General features: G+C 42.4%; 1 protein-coding gene across 14 annotated transcripts in view; it reads right to left on the bottom strand.

The window, feature by feature from the left end:
- ank1b (ankyrin 1, erythrocytic b) overlaps nucleotides 1-7,703 on the bottom strand; it is a 69,344-nt gene extending 61,641 nt beyond the window's left edge. For all 14 annotated transcript variants that reach the window (XM_077623669.1, XM_077623671.1, XM_077623670.1 and 11 more), the window contains exon 1: nucleotides 7,297-7,703. In XM_077623669.1, coding sequence (XP_077479795.1) covers nucleotides 7,297-7,422 — 126 coding nt within the window. In that variant the 5' untranslated portion in view covers nucleotides 7,423-7,703. The remainder of the gene's footprint in view (nucleotides 1-7,296) is intronic.
- Between the last annotated feature and the right edge of the window lie 5,362 nt (nucleotides 7,704-13,065).

The raw sequence follows: 13,065 nt of genomic DNA, 5'->3' as shown, positions 1-13,065 counted from the left end.
CTCAATAACCAATCAACAATAGTCATTTCTCATCTCATCTCATTTTCTGAACCGCTTTATCCTCATTTTGCTTGTGGGGGAGTGCTGGAGCCTATCCCGGTTGACTTCGGGCCAGAGGCAGTGGAAACCCTGAATTGGCGGCCAGCCGATCGCAGGGCACAAGGAGACGGACAACCATGCACACTTACACCCATACCTAGGGGCAATTTAGAGTTTCCAATCATGTTTTTGGAATGTGGGAGGAAACCCTTGCAGGCCAAGGGAGAACATGTAAACTCCACACAGGTGGACGTGACCTGGATTTGAACCCAGGACCCCAGAGCTGTAGGCCGATGCGCTAACCACTCGCCCCACCCGGCCGCCCCAACAATAGCCAATAGCATTGAATTACACCATGGCTGTTTTGGGGCAATAAAAATGAGGCTTGCCAGAAACTTTCAGTACCTTGACAACCGAGATACCGACAGGCCTTAGAAAATGATCAAACTAAAAAACTCAAAGAGAAACCATCGTTTCCGCTTTCTGCGACAAAGCCTGGGTGTGCCTGCGAGCCGCTCTTTCAGTGCATTAGTGGACTTCTGTGGGTCACATGATCCACATGTACTTTCAGCGCTGCCTATTTTATTATATAAAGCTCGGTTCCACATCTAAGAAAACCCACGCAGGCCAGAGAGAACATACTCACTCCACACAGGTGGACTGACCTGGATTTGAACCCTGGACCCCAGAGCTGTGAGGCTGACGCGCTAACCACTCAAGCCGCCGGGCCGCTTAAATTCATATTTGAACATAAAATAAAATCTAGAAAAGAAATTCCTCAGTCAACTATTGTGGCTAACCATGGAGTGGAAAAGTGAGAATCCAAACTGAAATTAAGAAGAAAATCGATTGTGAATGGTTCTGTCTCCTTGAGCCCTGTGATTGGCCACCGATTCAAGGTGTCCCGCACCTGGTGTTCACAGTTAGATGGGATAGGCTCCGGCACATCCCGCGACACTTGTGAGGATAAGCGGTTCGGAAAATGAATGAATGAATGAATGAATAGGAAATTCTGCTATTGGGCTAAGAATATTGTCATCACAATTGACGCTACTCCCCCGTACATTCTCTTAAGTGGTGCTACAGTATTAATATAATAATCTCAAGAATGAATGAATTAAATTATAAAACTTTAACCAATTACTAAACCTTCAGGAAACAGATGTGTGAATTTGGAAAAGAACACTCATTTTCTTTCACCATGACACAACCGTTTTGGTGCTCAACTCCTGTCCTCATCAACCATACAATACCGTGCACAAAAGTATTTCCCTAAAGTTGTAATCATGTGGCTGCCTACAATCACGAACCAGAACATCCCTCATTGTGGTTAAATCTCATGACAAAGTTTATTATAAACCCTTCGGGTCAGGTGACAGTGAGGTGACTGATGTAACCGTCGAGATTCCAAGATGACGAAGCATGTTGCAAGATGACGGAGAGACAGAAAAGAGCACACTTGCCTTAATGTTGATGAGCTATGAAACAACAGACAAGTGAAAACAATGTTTCTACAGCCTTTTAGGAGACTGCTAACGTACAGGCTCTGAAACCTTTACAGCTGAAACATTCCATCAACCGTCTTTAAAGAAAACTTTAACAACACGTCTAACTTACATAATTGGCCTACATACAAGATATAGCCACTGCTAATGATTCATCATGGGTCATTAGAAAAGTCAGGATGAGTGAGCACTGTTAATTCCAAGAAATCAGTACAAAGAAGAGGGAAAGCGATACAGACTGACACCATGCCATACACACTGATATGGACTTGCAGTGAACGTACACACACTTAAATGTGGAACCGAGTTTTATATAATAAAATTAGCAGCGCTGAAAGTACATGTGGATCATGTGACCCAAAGAAGTCCACTAATGCACTGAAAGAGCGGCTCGCAGACACACCCGGGCTTCGTCGCAGAAAGCGGAAACGATAATGCGAGTCTTTGCTGCAGTGTGATGGTTTCTCTTTGAGTTTTTCAGTTTGATCATTTTCTAAGGCCTGTCAGTATCTCTGTTGTCAAGGGACTGAAAGTTTCTGGCAAGTGTCATTTTTATTGCACCAAAACAGCTATGGTATAATTCAATGCTATTGACTATTGTTGGCACGGCGAGTGGTCAGCGCGTCGGCCTCACAGCTCTGGGGTCCTGGGTTCAAATCCAGGTCAGTACACCTGTGTGGAGTTAGCATGTTCTCCCTGGCCTGCGTGGGTTTTCTCCAGGTACTCCAGTTTCCTCCCACATTCCAAAAACATGCATGGTAGGCTGATTGGACACTCTAAATTGCCCCTAATTATGAGTGTGAGTGTGAATGGTTGTCTGTCTCCTTCTGCCCTGCGACCGGCTGGCCATTGATTCAGGGTGTCCCCCTCCTCTGGCCCGAAGTCAACTGGGATAGGCTCCAACACCCCCGCGACCCTTGTGAGGATAAAGTGGTTCATAAAATGAATGAATGAATGACTAATAAATGACTAATAATAAAGTAATTAAAAATTAAAAAATAAAATACATTGTATCATCCTAAATGTTATTATTGTGATGCGATAAAATAATGTTGCTTTTCAGTTCAAATTCATATTCAACCATTCATGTTAGTACTAATGATATTTACCAGCATTGCAACCTCAGGGAGACAAAAGATATCACCATGCTCAAAATGAAAGTGACGATTACAATCGGTGCTGAGCCAACTGGAATCTTATCACCAGCATGTTGACAGCCAAACCAAGGACAGAGCTAATGATCTTATGTATCATTGTGTAGTTTCATCCCAATTATTGCGACATGTCCTTCAAAGAAGGCATACATATACAAAAAAAAGATGAATGTAATGTAATCTAATTCATAAAGCTACAGCTACAACAGTCCAGTAAGTCAAATGAATTAAATGCATTTCATCACATTGGTTTACAGATCAAATTTGGTCCTGGAACCGCCCGTAAATTGTAATAACGATCAGCAAACTGCTTTCCCAGAATCAAACATCTACAGTCACTGTCAGATAGAGTAACACAGGTCTGGTGTGTGTGTAGTCCAAGGTGCGGTGTAATCCTAGGCCGGCAGGCAAATATAGCCTATTGGAGGTTTGGGCCATGCTGAGTGCTGCTGTGCTGTTTTCGACCTTGGCTCCATCCTGCCCTCCCCTTTCCTTTAAAACTCTTCAAAAGGTATCTACATTCTACACGCTCACACCACTTGTTCAGACCATTTTGCTCTCACAAATCATGCATGTCACATCAGCTATTATTCAGCACTCATTTTCTGACACTTTTCATGACTCACAATAACGAAGAGTAGTATAGATATATTTATATATATATATATATATATATATATATATATATATATATATATATATATATATATATATATATATATATATATATATATATATATATATATATATATATATATATATACTCAATATGTGAAGCCTGGGGGTGGTCCGGTGGCGCAAGTGGTTAGCGCGTCAGCCTCACAGCTGTGGGGTCCTGGGTTCAATTGGATTGGATAACTTTATTCATCCCGTATTCGGGAAAATTCGTTGTCATAGTAGCAAGAGGGTGAGGATGCAGGAATAGGAAAGGTATTTTAGACATAAATAGATAGGTACTAAGTAAGTTAATAAATACATGACTAAATACATAAATAAATAAGTGTGTTGCTTAGCACATATATACATACATACACATAAATGTACATGCATGCATACGGTAGCAATGATGCAATGCAATGATGAGATGAGGTGCAGCCTGTTCTGGTATTTCCATTAAAATCGTCTAACCAGATTTAGATCATGTATACTACACCATGTTTTATTGTTATACTGATAAGCATGTTAGGAAATACGCGTTAGACAGCTATTGTTCAGTAAAGTGTATGTCTGTGCTGTATGTCATAAACCTACAGTATATTTATGTAGCAAAAAGTAGGTGGCACGGTGTCCTATTGGTTAGCACATAGTATACCTCACAGTTTTGAAATCGGGAGTTCAATTCCAGGTGTTCCTACCTGTCTGGAGTTTGCATGTTTTCACGGTGTACGTGGGGTACTCCAGTTTCATCTCAAATCCACAAAACTGGCTGTATGGAAAATGAATGAAGTATACCCCGAAGCTCTGTTAGTAAACCAACTTACACACATTCCACAAAAAATCCCATTATCAATTAGCAGAACTTTATGTCCATTTTATAGGATACTGAAGACTTTAGCACCACAGCACTAAGAAATTTGACACACTCCGGGGACAAAAGAAGCAAAAAATTGACAAGTTGACCAGGCATATTAATCGAGATTTATTCATATCATAAGTTATTTTAATTCACTGATTGAAGGCAGTGGTTTGATATAAGTTATTGCCAGTTCTAAGATCAAGGGTTCGATCCCAGGTCCAAACCTTCCTGTAGGGAGTTAGCATGTTCTCCCCTAGCTTGCGTGGGTTTTCTCCGGGTACTCCCGTTTCCTCTCACATCCCAAAAACGTCCACGTTGGCTGGTTGAACACTCTAAATTGCCCCTAGGTATGAGATTGAGTGTGAGAGGTTGTCCGTCGCCTTGTGCCCTGCAATTGTGTGGCCACTAATTGAGGGTGTCGCATGCCTGGTGTATGGGATCTTAGCTGGGATAGGTTTGAGAACACCCCGCAACCCTTGTGGGGATAAGCGGTGCAGAACATGAATTAATTATAATAACTGATTGAATTCTAGGCAGCGCAGTGGATGAGTAGTTAGAGCATCAACCTCACAGTTTTGAGATTGAGGGATCAATTCCAGGTTCGGACTTTCCTGTGTGGAGTTTGCATGTTCTCCCTGGGCTTGTGTGTTTTTTCTCCAGGTACTCTGGTTGCCTTCTACTTTCCAAGACGTGCAGGGTAGGCTGGTTGGTTATTCTAAATTGACCCTAGGTAGGAATGTAAGCCTGGTTGGGCATCTCCTTGTGCCCTGCAATTAGGTGGCTACCAATTCAGGGTGTCTCCCACCTGATGCCCGTAGGCTGGGATATGCCCCTAGCACCCCCTGCAACTCATGTGATGACAATCAGCATGGAAAATGAATGAAAGAATAATTGAACTCTCAACATAGACCTTTATAAGAAAAGCAGTGAGGGGGAGTTACTATGATAGTATGAATCCCCTATTTCAGGGGTGGCCAAGTCTGGTCCTCGAGAGCCCCTAACCAGTCTGTTTTCCATATCTCCCTCCTCTACCACACCTGAATCAAATGATCAACTTATCATCAAGCTGTCCGGAAGCTTCATACCGATCCCAGTTATTTGATTTAGGTGTCTTGGTGGAGGGAGACATGGAAAACAGACTGGATAGGGGCTCTTGAGGACCCGACTTGGCCACCCCTGCCCAATTTGATTCACAACTACTCAATTCAATTCAATGAAGAAAGAGCTCCTGCTACTTACTTTTTCACTGGGTGTCTTAGTTAGATACTGATTAATGGTGTTGGTATCGTTAATATTGGTGCTCGACTCATAAATAACTGAGACTTTATATGTTCTATTTTTGATTAGATTAGAATGAACCACATTTTGCTAGGCCAAACATCTCATTTTCTAATACTTGGCTAAGCCCAATAGGCAATTGTAAAGACATGTTGGTCTTGTACTCAGCCTTTTACATTCTTACTGTGCAGCAATGTTTCAGATACATTACAAGATTGACAAAGGAGATACTTGGCATGGAGAAATTAACTGCTTTGTTCTAAAAGGTTCCTTTTTGCCCTCAGGAACTCATGAGAGCGCACACTTTAAGCACTTGTAAACATTCTGTAGTTACAACTGATACAGTTCTTTGAAGTAATATAATTCCTGGCGGTTCCATTCATTCATTCCGTACCGATGAATTTAAAATCAACCAATTTTTTAAAATTCATTTTCTATTCCGCTTATCCTCACAAGGGTCGCGCGGGGTGCTGGAGCCAAACCCAGCCAACTATGGGCAGCGGGCGAGGGATCCTCTCAATTGGTTGCCAGTCAAACACACATTCTCGCTCACACTCATACATAGGGGCAATTTAGAGTATTCAACCAGCCTACCATGCATGTTTTTCTGATGTGGGAGGAAACCAGAGCACCCTAAAAAAAACACGCAAGCAGAAGAACATGCAGTTTCCGCAAAGAAAGAACTTGGAATAAAACTCTCAATCTGTGTGGCCGACGCACTTATCGCTCGTCCACTGGGCCGCCATGTAAAGCATTTTCTCTTTTTTTATTAATAGATATGACCTGACAACTGTAAAACCACAAATCCCACGGTGGAAGAGCTCTGACAAGTAATGTGAGGAGCAAAATACGATGATGCTGGATTTGACCAGTTTAATTCTGGGCATACTAGGGCCTGTCTGTTTTTTTTTTCCAGAACCCAAACAGGTTTACATTGCAGTGTTACAGGCAGGATTTACAAAATGTCTGGATTAGAGTCTCGGCAACTGAATTAGGGGGGAATGAAAAACTTAAAATGCATATGCAGATTTAATCCTTCGACGCATGCTAAAAGGAGGTCTGGTTTGCTGAGGAAGTGATGTAAAATCAACTCTATAACAACTTTTTCAAAGAAAATAACCTTTGCAGTCTGTTTGACCAGCCTTAAAGTGAACACCTGTCATCTCCCATTTTACTGGTGGCGTTTTCTTTTTTTTAACTTTAGTTTACCCTGCAATCCAACTGACAAGCATGCAATATTTGAACTAGATTAAAATATGCAATATTCATCCTCATGAATCATTTTGGGGCTAGCAAGGTTGAGCGCACAGGCAGTACAAAGCTCATAAAATGTGCACGGAAAGACATCCCCATCATGCGCGTGTCAAGAAGAGAAATAACCATTCAGTTCTTGACTAAAAAATCTATTATTTGTCACTGAAATGCCATAAATTGTTTCATATTGCGTCTATTCTCACGTTTTACCTCCATTTTGCATTCATTCATAATACGGGGAGAATTTCACCGACCAGTATGAAAACGGAGTAAATGCTAGTGATCAACAAAAATTGAATTAAAGGACAGCAAACTACACCTGCATCCTTTTGAGACATGACTGCATTGAAACAAAATCATACTGAATGCTTCATGTGAGTGTGCCATTAGATGAAAAGCCTGTCATAACCACACCTCCACTGTCAGAAATCATACACCCGCATACACGCCAGCTGAGGCCCTGGGACCGACTGGGTAAATATGCACGGGTAACCGATTGCCAGTCGGGAGAAAGGCACTGTGAGAGTACCGACGCGTCATTTCATCCTACCTTGCGTCTACGATCCCTGGATCTATTCCTCTTCTTGATCTTCTCCTCCTCCTTCTCCCGCTGCTCCTGGGCGGCGGCCTCGGCGAGGTCCTTGGTCTTGCGGAGCTGTTTGGCGGCTTGCGCCATGGTGCCACCGCTGCTGCTGCTACTGCCCCTGCTACGCTGCCACTGCTACCGGTCGTCCTCGTTTCCTCTGGCCCGAGTCCCCCCCGGCCCCCTCGCCTAGCTCCCCCCGGCTTGCCACCGCGGCATGCACGTGCAGTCCGTACCCCCGCCCCTTGCCCTCTGCGCTTCTGTATGTACGGCCGACGGAGATGCCACAAGCCACACGTCAGTCTCAAGATGCTACAGCTAGTGGTGCTGATGCGGCCACTCATCCAGGCACTCGCACTGCGCTGAAATGTTTCCCCCTCCCCCTCTTTCTCTCTCTCTCCCCCTCTCTCTCTCTCTCTCTCCCTCTCTGTCTCTCAGACTCTCTCACTTTCCCACTCTCTTTTTCTGTCTCTCTCGCTCACCACGTTGCTCCCGAAAATCATCACGTGTTTCGTGTGATTTTGGTGTGGGGCTCTTGCCATAAATCACTCTTCCTATTGTTTCAATGTATCCGTTTTCGCTATCTCACAACTGTTCAGTCTTTGAATGCTCGGGACCTTTTGTCTTCAGCCATAGTCCCTCCTTCCAGGTATAAAAGACCAAAGCGCGTATGCTGCAGAATGCCCTCACATTTTTCCCCTTCTGCCTGTAGATTTTTCAAGGCACATTTCGCTGCTTAGAGACAAATGAAGGCTAAAGGTTCAGTTATATTGCTTACAGTTTGTTTGCATTCATGACGTTGTACGTATTCTCAAGGATACTAATCATTCATTCAATCATTTTCTCTACCGCTTATGCTCACAAGGGTCGCGGGGGATGCTGGACCATATCCCAGCTGACGGGCACCAGCTGGCGACACCCTGAATCGGTGGCCAGCCAATCTCAGGGCAGACGCTCACCTTCATACCTATGGGAGATTTAGAGTTTTCAACCAGCCTACCATTCATGTTTTTGGGATGTGGGAGGAGAAAACCCACACATGCCCGTTGAGAACATGCAGATTGCACACAGTGAGGACTAACGTGGGATCGAACCCCCGAACCCAGAACTGTGAAGCCGACATGCTAACCAGTCGTCCACCGGGCCACCGAATACTAATCAATCCGACAAATTTCACTGCCAGCAAAACGTCTACGACATGACGGATCTGATCGTAGCCGTGACACACAAGACCAATTCTTTTCGGACGTTGCGGTCCAACCAAATGAGATTGACACAATTCCCCACTGCTAGAAAGTAATTTTAGCACAGATGAAAAGTAAAACTTCAAGTTCCTTTGCAAAATACAGGATTGTTGTCAACGAGGATCGCGTAATCTGCAAAAACTTTCCAATTTTCATGAACACGAGATATTTATTTACATTTTTCCTGAACTTGCAGAAAACAAATTTGTGATCATTTTAATTATATTTGTTTTCTAATGAAACAACAGCTAACAGAAGTATCAATTATCCATCTTTTTATTCACAAGAGGTAGTGGCGGCGGGATGTTTCTGTGGAACTCACATTACCGCGAGATAGATCCTAAATCTGAATGTTCTCGTAGGAACCCTTATGATTTCCTTTGTCTGACTTCTGCAGAGATTCTTACATGTGAAAATTGGCCTCAGATGTTTTCAGAGTCCTGGTGCAAAGGCAATGAAGCCACTCCCTGTGTATTTCCTGGGTAGAAATAGTAAATCACATGCTGGTATAGTCATTAAAACACCATCAATTTTTTTCATAAAAGCTCCTCATTAAATTACGGTCTTAAACATAATTAGAAGGTTGCATTTTCTCAATACTTGAGCGTTTGATCAGTTTTGATCAAAAACAAGTCATAAATAAAAGCTCTCTCCATCTTCCTTTGCAACATCATCTTTCCTTATAGTCCAGTTGCATAAGTATGTGAGGCTCCAGCTGTAAAAGCAAAAGAAAGATAGAGGCCGACAAGACGAGGGATGACTAAATATTCATAACAAACATACCAAGGTTAGATTCTTCAAATCCAGTCAAGCAAAAGGGAGGTACCTGAAAAAGGCATTGAATAGCATTTAGTCCCATCAATTGCGATTTCTTCAAATCTTGATCAGAGAGAAACAGTTCACCTCCAAATTTTGCATAACCCACCTGGACTCATTCCTATGTTGATAAAAATCCAAAGTCTATACAACGTCTCTGAAGTATGAACATTGATTAAATTAAAATACCTACCAGAGTTTCTAACATCTGTTTGGCTATGGGATTTGTCCTATTCAACTACTTTGCCTTTCTCTTAGGCCTAAGGAGTGCCCTAAATCATCAATATTTCAACATGGGGGCTTCCTAATTAATTTCTGACACTTAATGGTCTCTGGCAGTTCCTCAAGGACATTTTCTTCAGCAATGATAGCAAATCCACTAGAAAAGATTAACTTTGCATGGAACAATATACCGTAAAATCTCTATTTGAGCGGTACATCTATTTAAACGGCCCTCTGATAAAATGGGACTTTGAAATTTCTACAGGCCCCCGAGGTCTACTGGAACGCCTCATTCAAGGCCAAAGTCCGACAGTTCTACGAGAACTGGATGTTGCACGTCAAGAAGAGCTACACCAAATTCGGCAACATGCGCACCAACAATGGAAGTTTATTTGAAATGGATTGTCGATGCTTGCCAAAGGATCTAATCATCAAGTCGTTCAAGGGATGCGGACTGACCAACGCTCTCGACCAATGTTCCCTCTAATTTTTTGTTTGTCTGGGCAGAAAGACAACCTCCCTGAGTACACTGAGTACCGGTGTGAGCAACATCATCATTGCTCGCTATGGGCACACACCAGTATCACACCTGCCATAAGCAGGTGTATGTCTACTACACATAAATGATTTAGTAATAATAAAATGTAATGATTAATATCTATGAATGGGCGGCCCGTCGGACGCCTCACAGCTACAAAAATAAATAAAAAATATAAATAAATATTGGGATTTTATTTTGTGCGCTCCATATGATTTGCTGTGCGCAGAGAAGACGAGAGTAGTGCGCAATTGCGCACGCGCGCAGCTTAGAGGGAACATTGCTCGCAGCTGGTTACCTTCCTGGGGAAGGCAAACTATTACCTGCTGTTACTCCCACATTTCTCAGAGTCAACGGCCCCTCTGTTTCGGCACAGGAAATGTCCAAAACAGGCCTCTCACTGCCTCCCTCGACAGCGGCGAGACCAGAGTCAATCCATTCCCTGAAAAGGTGGGCTCCACCTGTTTGGCATGGGGATTATATTATTGGTAATTAAGAGGCTTTAATGTTACCGTTTAAATGTTTCAGGGTTTTCATTTGACCTAAGGGGGTCGGGAAGAAGGGGCAAATGTTATGTTCTTATTGACATCGTGAATACATGTGGCTATGTTTTGTTAAAGATGTTTTTGCGTTTTCCTTGAAGAGGTGTTGCCCAAAAGTGATGGGTTGTCGTGACAAGGGGAAGTAGGTGAGTTGAATAAAGTGGATGGTTAAAGCAATCCCATGTGGTTCTTGGCCCACTCCGAACATAACAAGCCCCATCTTAGCTCGTCTGGTTCTGTTTGTCATGATCGCCTCGGGTGCATGGCGAGAGAGAACCCAGGATGCGGGAGGCAGAAAAAGCAAGGGAGGTGCTGGTGCACAATTTAGGATTTTAATGACAAAAACGGTTCTACAAAAGTGACAAATAACCGGGGAACAGCGCACAACGACGAAGAGGCAAAAATCATGACTTACATGAACAGAGACGACACGAAATACTAGACACAAGGTAGACAAGGTAATACTCCAACATGTTATCATAGAACACTCACATTTGAATACAAAAATAAAAGGATCCGGAAAGAAATGCACCTTTGTTCTATCGTGAACCTAATTTCAGCTACTTCATATCAGATCTTCTGTAATTGACAATCCATTCGACGACTCCGGTGACATAAAGCATCACAAAGTCAGATTACCAAATACACACAGCTGGTTACAAGAGGAAAGGGAAGCCCAGAGGGACATAAGAGGCGAAAAACACACACCCAGCCAGCACACACAAGGAAAACACACACACACACACACACACACACACATACATCCACCAAAAGCCTAACAAAACGTGACACTCTTCTGGTCACGTTTGCTCAGTTCCTGGTTATGTCTGTTCTCTCCCGTCATGTACTCCAAGTTCCTCAACCAGCCCTGTGGGTTTTGTTTCTTTGTTTAAGATGTTACTTTGGCCCCTGTTTTTTGTATTTACGGTACCTACCAATTATTGATTTTCCAAACCGCTTATCCTCACAAAGTGGGTGCTGGTGGCCAGCCAATCGCAGACCACAAGGACACGGACAACCATTCATGCTCACACTCATACCTTGGGGCAATTTAGAGCGTTCAACCAGTCCCTGCTTCAAGTTGTTCCCTGCCTGGTGCCCGTAATTGACTAGGATAGGCTTTACTCGTGCCTAGTGACGTATAAAGGAACTATTTAAATATCCCAAATGTTGGCCTTTCTCACCTCTTAGCACCACGTTCAATGTTGTGTTACCACCATCTACTGGCATTTATGGATAACTACACTTTTAAAAACCGACAATATATTCTCCATTCCTAAAATAGCGGCAATCAATTACTATAGTGCTTCCAGTTTCCCAATATTTCTATATATAATTGTCTCACGGGGTTTGTAAATCAGTGAAAGTGTGTGAATTATTGTTAATGCACTACAGGCCTGATTTAAGTGCAATGCTATTTTTGGTTTAGTATTGAAGTTATTTTTAGACACGCATTCCTTGATGTCAGTGAATCTGAGTCTCATGCTTTCTGGCTTAAATCCAACACACTGAACGCAAAGTGCCCTTGAAAATGACTTGCACTCTACCAGCATTCAGCAATAAATGAATAAATAAGTGCATGACAACATAACGGTGAAGCAAAAAGAATGGATGAAAAGTATGTTCTTCAAATTTAAATATAAAACGGTACAGAAAATGAATGACTGAAAGAATAAAGCATTTTGTATTTGTGTTATATATATATATATATATATATATATATATATATATATATATATATATATATATATATATATATATATATATATATATATATATATATATATATATAATTATTATTATTCCTGAACGAATGAAGCATTTTGTATTTGTGTTATATATATAACACACGTTTAATGGCTGGAGCCCATCCCAGCTGTTTTCGGGCCAGAGGCAGGGGGTCGCGGGGGTGCTGGAACCCATCCCAGCTGTCTTCGGCCCAGAGGCAGAGGGTCACAGGGCACGAGGAGACTCAGTTTGTGCACTCAAACTCCAGCGCTCTTGGAGCATGCAGCATGACAACAATCCAAAGCACACCAGCAGGTCCACCTCTAAATGGCTAAAAAAAAAAGGTTGATTTTGGAGTGGCAAATTTAAAGTCCGGATTTAAATCCTATTTAAATGCTGTGTGATCTGAAACAGACTGTTCATGCTAGCAAACCCTCTAATATTGCAGAATTGAATAATTCTGCGCAGAACAGTGGGCCAAAATTCCTCCAAAGCGTTGTGACAGTGACAAGACTCATCACAAGTTATCATAAACGCTTGATTTCAGTTATTGCTGCCAAAGGTGGCATAACCTGTTAATAGGTTCAGGAGGCAATTACTTTTTCACAGAGGGGAACTCTTTTCACTGTGAATACAGTACATAAAG

The sequence above is a fragment of the Stigmatopora argus genome, chromosome 16, assembly GCF_051989625.1.
Source record: "Stigmatopora argus isolate UIUO_Sarg chromosome 16, RoL_Sarg_1.0, whole genome shotgun sequence".
NCBI lineage: Eukaryota > Metazoa > Chordata > Actinopteri > Syngnathiformes > Syngnathidae > Stigmatopora > Stigmatopora argus.
Note: the sequence above shows the minus strand (reverse complement) of the source record. Positions and strands in the feature narration are given on the sequence as shown.